General features: G+C 51.7%; 1 protein-coding gene across 3 annotated transcripts in view; it reads right to left on the bottom strand.

Annotated features, from left to right (window-relative positions):
* Positions 1–2105: 2105 nt before the first annotated feature.
* CCDC88C (coiled-coil domain containing 88C) overlaps positions 2106–10382 on the bottom strand; it is a 110547-nt gene continuing 102270 nt past the window's right edge. For all 3 annotated transcript variants that reach the window (XM_075614543.1, XM_075614544.1, XM_075614545.1), the window contains 2 exons: positions 9472–9770; positions 2106–4607 (listed from right to left, as the gene is read on the bottom strand). In XM_075614543.1, the coding sequence (XP_075470658.1) occupies positions 3672–4607; positions 9472–9770 (1235 nt within the window). In that variant the 3' untranslated portion in view covers positions 2106–3671. The remainder of the gene's footprint in view (positions 4608–9471; positions 9771–10382) is intronic.

Below are 10382 nucleotides of genomic sequence, written 5' to 3'. Positions count from 1 at the left end.
GAGGTGTGTTTGGGATCAGAACACATGGGCTCTTTCTCACAGAGGTCACTGGGGTAGAAGAGAATTCATCACCTATGGTAAGATTCTGTATAGGGATTTGTTTCTGTTTTATCCTTTTATTTTAAGAAACGGGTCAGCATTTATTATAACTGTATGTTCTTGTAATGATCTTTTCCTGTACCCTAAGCAGGGCCGGCTGGGATGTTTGTGGGGCTCGGTGCGGGGACATGTGTGGGCCTCTAGTATCTCCCAGCATCTCCCCCTGCATGGACCAGTCATCATTGCTCCGCAATGTCAAATGGCGTTGCCATGACAATGGGAGGCCGCGGCGCCATGAGGCTTCACGTTCTCAAAGCAACGCTATGCCAGAAGGCACCCCATTGTCCTGGTGTCAGACATCACGGAGCCATGATGAATGAACCATGCAGGAGGAGATGCCGCCGGAGAAGGTAAGAGAGTTACAGAGGCCCTGCACGCTCTGTAACTGTTGGGCGCGGTGTAGAGGCACCGACATCACGCCGGCCCGGAACCTCAGCGCTCTATAACACACACACACACACACACACACATCTCTAAGTCATGCGTTAGACTCTGAATGAACGGTTTGCATACTTTGAATAGTCAAGTACGTTTACGGACAAGTTTTGCTACAACAGATGTGTGTTTTTCCTTAATAAACAGGAACCTAAGACCCTGGCAGATATTTTATTTGCATATCTCTTGGGTGGTGGCAGGGGGTATTATTGCAACCCAGTAAAGGGTAAATAGTAAAACTAGTACCGTGCGTTGGAGAAAGGTGAGATGGCTAGAGGAACCATGTGTATTAACCCTGGTTGCATATTGAAGTCACATGCTCACTTGTGTGCTGTTCGTGACAGATGATATATTGGGACGAATTGAGGGGAGAAATTGTTCATTTGAGGGACCATGGCGAAGGTGAAAAGTGGGTCAGCTAGAGAGCTGTGTATTTATGTATCATTTTTAATAATTTTTTAAAATGTACTGAACATCCTTTGGTTGCTACAGCAACCATTTAGAAAGTCATATGCACTTTCTCTGTTGAAACAGGCTGACACACACCTTCTTGAGCTCTGGCAACAAAGTATCACAAACAGATCTGTTGCTGTGTTCCAAACAGCAGACTGTCTCTTACTCTGAAAGCTGTAACAATAATGTGAGACTTTGTAATATGTTACATATCATCATCAGCAGCATGTCCCAGACCCCGCAGCAAGTCCCAGACCCCGCAGCACGTCCCAGACCCCGCAGCACGTCCCAGACCCCGCAGCACGTCCCAGACCCCGCAGCACGTCCCAGACCCCGCAGCACGTCCCAGACCCCGCAGCACGTCCCAGACTCCGCAGCACGTCCCAGACCCCGCAGCACGTCCCAGACCCCGCAGCACGTTCCAGACCCCGCAGCACGTCCCAGACCCCGCAGCACGTCCCAGACCCCGCAGCACGTCCCAGACCCCGCAGCACGTCCCAGACCCCGCAGCACGTCCCAGACCCCGCAGCACGTCCCAGACCCCGCAGCACGTCCCAGACCCCGCAGCAGTTACGCCTCGCGCGCCCAGCATGGCCACGGACTTTTAAGGCGCTCAATCACGATTATTACAGACTTATAACAGGAGCCCCAAACGATTGCCAGCCTAGGTAAGAATGTGGAATGATACATTGTCACACGCTATACAGATGCACACAAGGGGGGGAAATATAGTATTGCTGCTTTAAAGTAACATTTCCCCCCGAACTAACCTAATTTCCCCTTACCCCCCCTCAGGATGAGTACCTGGGGGTCCTCCAGAATAGAAACTCCCTATTTACCCACTCCCCTCCCCCCGATACTTACTGGTGAAGTTACTGAGATTACTGCCTAGTTGTAAGGGGGATTTAAATGGCCGTCCGATAGGAAGGCGCAACCTATGACGTTGCAGTTTCATACAGAACTAAAAGTAGTGACATTTGACTCAGGGACCCCAAGTCCCCACCCTGGCTCATGGGGGCCCCAAGTTCCTATCCTGTAAAACAATGGGGGCAAATACAATAATGTGAGAAACATCGGGGTTTGATGAAACGAGACACAGAATATACGGAGAATCCCACATTTCTTGTATTCTTTATTATAAAGATCTGAGTATTTTTACACACATTGATCACTATATAACTTACGGGTCTCTATGCCAATAATTACTAGAATAATTAGACAGAAGTACACAAATCTGATAAAAAAAACAAAAGTGTGAGGGTTACATCCCCCCAAAAAACAAAATCACATCTAGGGTGGCAACTTTGCAAAGCAGAAATAAAAGGAACGGTAAACATTCGTTATCTGATCAAATAGAGATCCACACAGGCAGCGGAAAGGAACATTATATCAAACATGTAACAAAACGGAATTACAATGAGGGAAAGACATTCATTGAGAACAGGAAATACAATGTTCCCTGGAGCCTGCAGGGCAGATATAGCACCGTATGGAAAACACCAAGATATCCGGGTTTGGCTCTTATCGGGCTTCTGTACTCCCAGTCCAAATCACGTTAGCTAACCGTTACCGAGTTAATGGGATGGGCAGGGAGCATTGTGTGTCTGTCACAAGCAACCGCAAATTAATTTAAATCACAAACATTATTTACACAGCAATGCTATACAACACATTCATTTACATCGTCTGTACAGATCCTGCCGAACAAAATCCTTCCGTGGTGGTTTAACCCCGTGTCGGGGGAGAACTTACCGTGGCAGTGTCACCTACCCGGCTATGGTTAGTGGAGAGGATGAGTGGGGCGGGCAAGGGGTTGTCACCTCGTGCAACATCGGGGTTCAACGGATCGGCCACAAAAACGGTTATTCTGCATTTAACCTGACAATATGGTGCGAGTATTATTTCCTCAGTGATACCCGATACTCCTCTGTAGTGCTGCTTACCTGACCGCTTAGACGTGGCACAGCCACCTTAGTGTGTACCACTGCAGGACCATCTGGGTCCAATGTTTACTGATTCCATTTGGCTTTGCAGAAAAAGCACCATTTTTGGAAAGGGCGTTTTTACACTGAAAAGTAATGTATTTATTTGCACTTTGGTGTGTTGTCACGGTGTCTGTTATATGGGAAATGTACAGGGACCTCGGACCCAACAACACATGGTACACAATGCAGGGAGCAGCATCTTCACCATTACACAATGCAGGGAGCAGCAGCTTCACTATTACACAATGCAGGGAGCAGCAGCTTCACTATTACACAATGCAGGGAGCAGCAGCATCACCATTACACAATGCAGGGAGCAGCAGCTTCACCATTACACAATGCAGGGAGCAGCAGCTTCACCATTACACAATGCAGGGAGCAGTAGCTTCACTATTTCACAATGCAGGGAGCAGCATTTTCACTATTACCTGGACTTTTTACCCCCAGGAATTGCCCCATATAACTAAACATCTGTGAAACCTTTACCTTTTGCCAAACAAAATGACAACATGGTAACAATTAGCACTATCTCTTAGGTATTTTATCCGATCAATTACACCTGATTCAGAGACAGGAAGGAGGATGTGCCGGAAAATGCTTTTTACTTGTAGGGACAGTTTATAAAAAATATAATATCTGTAAAAAGATGTAATTTCTTCTGATTCAAAACTGCAGATGTCTTATCATATATTCCAATGGTCACACACAGCCGTACTCGTACCAAACAGTCTGCGGGTCAGTACTGGGGTCAGGGGATGCAGGGGAACTCTTGGGGGCAGCGCCTTTGCTGGGGTCTTCTTCACTGGCTGGTGTAGGGTGGTATTCAGGGGATGCGTTTGGGGGCTTCCCAGTCAGAGACAAACCTTTTGAGACTTCCACCTCTGGGATACTTGGTATGGGCCGGACCGGAGACACGAGAGCGACTTCCCCAGAGCGGGAGCCGGGCCTGGGTTTCCCTCTTGCCGCACTGTGTACAGGTGTGTATTGCTGCGGTAGGCTGCTGGATGATGGGGCAGCAGGTGGAGGTGTCTGGTCTTCTTTCGGAATGGCCAAAGACAGGCGCCGCAAATCCAAAGGTCGGTAGCAGGAGTCATCCCCGTGCAGTGTACTGGACATCCTGGCAGACTGCGGCCTCTCCCTCAGGGTGACCTGGGACCCCAAAGGTGTAGAGGCTCTCAAAATGTGGTTGCCCAAATCCTTTCCTGTCGGAGCTTCCATCTCTGCTTTCTCCGGTTTGCCTATGTCCGAACCGTTGGCTTTGAGGAGGTCTGCTGTAGCCAGACTAAATGCCCTGGTCACGGAGTTACCCCTGCAGCATGCGGCCCCTGGAAGCTGGGGCTCTGGGTTCTGCCGGGAGCCAGTGGTGGACTGATTTAGCTGTGCACGTCGCAGGGAGCCTGTGCCGTTGCACTGAGGATCCACCTGCCTTGGGTTTGGTTTCACACACTGCCCCGGCCTGCCGCCTCTTGCTTCTGTGGCGTCTATAGCCAACGTCACAGTAGGAGTCACATAGCTTGTAGGCATATTCTGAGGGTCTCTGTGACCTGGCTGAGCCAAGGGGCTTCCAATATCCGGAGGGTCACCTGCTTTCTTAAAATAATCCCCCAGCATGTCGTCCCTGCTGCTAGCTGCATCCTGCAAACCACAAGAAAAAAACACTAATTACACAGCAGGGTTTTCTGCTTAACCTCGCAGTACCGCGGGTAAGGTCTGTGAAACGCCGGAGTATTATTACTGGGGAGCAATGTGTTATATGGACTTATTATCCTGACTGCACATGATTTCATCCCCACCCCATAATAAATCACTTAAACAGTACATTTAAGTCACTGCCATTTTTACAATACCCGCGTGTTCATTTCTTACTTTCACGGCAAGGGCCTTTAACCCTTCGCTGTACTACTAATAAACCCCCATGTAAACCAGCATCCTGCCAATCCCATTATAAAAGTTTAAGAAGTGGAGCACTCTCTGTACCGGTATATTGCCACCGATGCTCAGTAACCGTGGTCCTGCATACAGCTACCCCCGATACTCGGTAACCGTGGTCCTGCATACAGCTACCCCCGATACTCGGTAACCGTGGTCCTGCATACAGCTACCCCCGATACTCGGTAACCATGGTCCTGCATACAGCTACCCCCGATACTCGGTAACCGTGGTAATGCATACAGCTAGCCCCGTTACTCAGTAACCGTGGTCCTGCATACAGCTACCCCCGATACTCGGTAACCGTGGTAATGCATACAGCTAGCCCCGATACTCGGTAACCGTGTTCCTGCATACAGCTACCCCCGATACTCAGTAACCGTGGTCCTGCATACAGGTACCCCCGTTACTCAGTAACCGTGGTCCTGCATACAGCTACCCCCGATACTCAGTAACCGTGGTCCTGCATACAGCTACCCCCGATACTCAGTAACCGTGGTCCTGCATACAGGTACCCCCGTTACTCAGTAACCGTGGTCCTGCATACAGCTACCCCCGTTACTCAGTAACCGTGGTCCTGCATACAGCTACCCCCGATACTCGGTAACCGTGGTCCTGCATACAGCTACCCCCGATACTCGGTAACCGTGGTCCTACATACAGCTACCCCCGATACTTGGTAACCGTGGTCCTGCATACAGCTACCCCCGAATACTCGGTAACCCTGGTCCTGCATACAGCTACCCCCGATACTCGGTAACCGTGGTCCTGCATACAGCTACCTCCGATACTCGATAACCGTGGTCCTGCATACAGCTACCCCCGATACTCGGTAACCGTGGTCCTGCATACAGCTACCCCCGATACTCGGTAACCGTGGTCCTGCATACAGCTACCCCCGATACTCGGTAACCGTGGTCCTGCATACAGCTACCTCCGATACTCGGTAACCGTGGTCCTGCATACAGCTACCCCCGATACTCGGTAACCGTGGTCCTGCATACAGCTACCCCCGATACTCAGTAACCGTGGTCCTGCATACAGCTACCCCCGTTACTCAGTAACCGTGCTCCTGCATACAGCTACCCTCGATACTCGGTAACCGTGGTCCTGCATACAGCTACCCCCGATACTCGATAACCGTGATCCTGCATACAGCTACCCCCGATACTCAGTAACCGTGGTCCTGCATACAGCTACCCCCGATACTCGGTAACCGTGGTCCTGCATACAGCTACCCCCGATACTCAGTAACCGCGGTCCTGCATACAGCTACCCCCGATACTCGGTAACCGCGGTCCTGCATACAGCTACCCCCGATACTCGGTAACCGTGGTCCTGCATACAGCTACCCCCGATACTCGGTAACCGTGGTCCTGCATACAGCTACCCCCGATACTCGGTAACCGTGGTCCTGCATACAGCTACCCCCGATACTCAGTAACCGTGGTCCTGCATACAGCTACCCCCGATACTCAGTAACCGTGGTCCTGCATACAGCTACCCCGATACTCGGTAACCGTGGTCCTGCATACAGCTACCCCCGATACTCGGTAACCGTGGTCCTGCATACAGCTACCCCCGATACTCGGTAACCGTGGTCCTGCATACAGCTACCTCCGATACTCAGTAACCGTGGTCCTGCATACAGCTACCCCCGATACTCAGTAACCGTGGTCCTGCATACAGCTAGCCCCGTTACTCAGTAACCGTGGTCCTGCATACAGCTAGCCCCGTTACTCAGTAACCGTGGTCCTGCATACAGCTAGCCCCGTTACTCAGTAACCGTGGTCCTGCATACAGCTACCCCCGATACTCAGTAACCGTGGTCCTGCACACAGCTACCCCCGATACTCAGTAATCGTAGTCCTGCATACAGCTACCCCCGATACTCAGTAACCGTGGTCCTGCATACAGCTACCCCTGATACTCAGTAACCGTGGTCCTGCATACAGCTACCCCGATACTCGGTAACCGCGGTCCTGCATACAGCTACCCCCGATACTCGGTAACTGCGGTCCTGCATACAGCTACCCCCGATACTCGGTAACCGGGGTCCTGCATACAGCTACCTCCGATACTCAGTAACCGTGGTCCTGCATACAGCTACCCCCGATACTCAGTAACCGTGGTCCTGCATACAGCTACCCCCGATACTCAGTAACCGTGGTCCTGCATACAGCTACCCCCGTTACTCAGTAACCGTGGTCCTGCATACAGCTACCCCCGATACTCGGTAACCGCGGTCCTGCATACAGCTACCCCCGATACTCAGTAACCGTGGTCCTGCATACAGCTACCCCCGATACTCGGTAACCGCGGTCCTGCATACAGCTACCCCCGATACTCAGTAACCGTGGTCCTGCATACAGCTACCCCCGATACTCAGTAACCGTGGTCCTGCATACAGCTACCCCCGATACTCAGTAGCCGTGGTCCTGCATACAGCTACTCCGATACTCGGTAACCGTGGTCCTGCATACAGCTACCCCCGATACTCGGTAACCGTGGTCCTGCATACAGCTACCTCCGATACTCGGTAACCGTGGTCCTGCACACAGCTACCCCCGATACTCGGTAACCGTGGTCCTGCATACAGCTACCCCGATACTCGGTAACCGTGGTCCTGCACACAGCTAGCCCCGTTACTCAGTAACCGTGGTCCTGCATACAGCTACCCCCGTTACTCAGTAACCGTGTTCCTGCATACAGCTACCCCCGATACTCGGTAACCGTGGTCCTGCATACAGCTACCCCCGAATACTCGGTAACCCTGGTCCTGCATACAGCTACCCCCGATACTCGGTAACCGTGGTCCTGCATACAGCTACCTCCGATACTCGATAACCGTGGTCCTGCATACAGCTACCCCCGATACTCGGTAACCGTGGTCCTGCATACAGCTACCCCCGATACTCGGTAACCGTGGTCCTGCATACAGCTACCCCCGATACTCGGTAACCGTGATCCTGCATACAGCTACCCCCGATACTCGGTAACCGTGTTCCTGCATACAGCTACCCCCGATACTCGGTAACCGTGGTCCTGCATACAGCTAGCCCCGTTACTCAGTAACCGTGGTCCTGCATATAGCTACCCCCGATACTCAGTAACCGTGGTCCTGCATACAGCTACCCCGATACTCAGTAACCATGGTCCTGCATACAGCTACCCCCGATACTCAGTAACCGTGGTCCTGCATACAGCTACCCCCGATACTCGGTAACCGTGTTCCTGCATACAGCTACCCCCGATACTCGATAACCGTGGTCCTGCATACAGCTACCCACGATACTCGGTAACCGTGGTCCTGCATACAGCTACCCCCGATACTCGGTAACCGTGGTCCTGCATACAGCTACCCCCGATACTCGGTAACCGTGGTCCTGCATACAGCTACCCCCGATACTCGGTAACTGTGGTCCTGCATACAGCTACCCCCGATACTCGGTAACCGTGGTCCTGCATACAGCTACCCCCGATACTCGGTAACCGTGGTCCTGCATACAGCTACCCCCGATACTCGGTAACCGTGGTCCTGCATACAGCTACCCCCGATACTCGGTAACCGTGGTCCTGCATACAGCTACCACCGGCAGTCCAAAGATACAAAAGTTGAGACCCTCGTGGTTTTCAAAAAACGATATCCAGTTTATTACACAAAGATCGACGTTTTGATCCTTGTCTAATAAACTGGATATCTTTTTTTGAAGCCCACGTGAGTGCAAATCCCATTATAAAACCAGCATTAACCATTATAAAACCAGCATTAACCATTTTAAAACCAGCATTAACCATTATAAAACCAGCATTAACCATTATAAAACCAGCATTAACCATTATAAAACCTGCATTAACCATTATAAAACCAGCATTAACCATTATAAAACCAGCAAGATGGGATTTCTTTATCAAGTCAGTTTCAATCTACAAACAATACAGAGTGGAGGGGGGGGGGGGAGAGGAGGTGGAGAGGGGGAGGAGGGGGTAGGAGAGGAAGGAGGAGAGAGGGGGGACAGGAGGAAAGGGGGAGGAGGACGGAGGACGAGGAGAGGGTGTAGGAGGAGGGAGGAAAGGTGGAGGAAAGTGGGTAGGAGCAGGGAGGAAAGGGGGAGGGGGGAGGAGGGAAGAGAGGGGAAGAAGGAGGGAAGAGAAGGGGGAGGAGGAAGGAGAAGGGGGAGGAGGGAAGAGAGGAGGGAGGAGGGAAGAGAGGGGAGAGGAGGAAAGAGAGGGGGGAGGAGGGAAGAGAGGGGGGAGGGGGAGGAGAGGGGGGGAGAGAGGGTGGAGGAGACGGTGGAGGGGGAGGAGAGGGAGCTCTGTAAAATTGTATTCATTTTTATAAGTGCTCGTTGACTAAAAAGTACAACAAAGTCTGTCTGCGAGAAGCATGTATATATGTACACACACACACACACACACACACACACACACACACACCACACACACACACCCCCCCCCCCCCCCCGGTGAAGTAGCAGGAATGGTGCTTTAACCCCTCCGCTGCCAGTGGGGGGACACATTGTAGCCCCCTCTGGTATCAGGGAGATTAGCACCCTGCACCCGTACTTACAGTGGACGGGGACAATCTGTTACTCTCTTCCAGGAACTCTTCCAATGTCACCATCTCGCTGCCCGGGGAGCCTGTCCGCCGCCTGGCCCGGGTACGGCCGGGCTGACTTTTCTCAGGTGTGTCGTAAGGGATGAGCCCATTTCTGACAAGTGGAGGCTCTGGCTTATTGGCGGAGACCTGCAGGGCGGCGCTGGAGCGGTGCAGGTAGCTGTCCCTGGCTAAAGGCACAAGGTCTTTGGTGGGGATCATATCCTCGCTGCTCATACTCTCCGACCTGCCAGGCAGGTAACCCAAGGAACCTAACATAACACAACCCAGAAAGGTATTTAGTGTCCGCTCTCACCGCACAAAAATAAGGACCTGTTATTATAACAGATCCGACCCGCGCACACGCCTCAAATATCGCAACAGATCCGACCCGCGCACACGCCTCAAATATCGCAACAGATCCGACCCGCGCACACGCCTCAAATATCGCAACAGATCCGACCCGCGCACACGCCTCAAATATCGCAACAGATCCGACCCGCGCACACGCCTCAAATATCGGAACAGATCCGACCCGCGCACACGCCTCAAATATCGCAACAGATCCGACCCGCGCACACGCCTCAAATATCGCAACAGATTCGACCCGCGCACACGCCTCAAATATCGCAACAGATCCGACCCGCGCACACGCCTCAAATATTGCTTCACATGACGTTCTGTTTGTATCATTTTCAGTGATTTAAAGAGTTCAATAGGTCCCCAGATTAGGACTGTGGCAGACCTATAAACATTTTTATACATATTAATGTAACAGGAGGCTATTTTACAGCAAATATACTGTACAGACATACCCCGGTTTAAGGACACTCACTTTAATTACACTCGCGAGTAAGTACATATCACCCAGTAGGCAAACGGAA

This window comes from Ascaphus truei, chromosome 9 (assembly GCF_040206685.1).
Source record: "Ascaphus truei isolate aAscTru1 chromosome 9, aAscTru1.hap1, whole genome shotgun sequence".
NCBI lineage: Eukaryota > Metazoa > Chordata > Amphibia > Anura > Ascaphidae > Ascaphus > Ascaphus truei.
The sequence above is the reverse complement of the archived record's forward strand: the minus strand, read 5'-3'. Positions and strand labels throughout refer to the sequence as shown.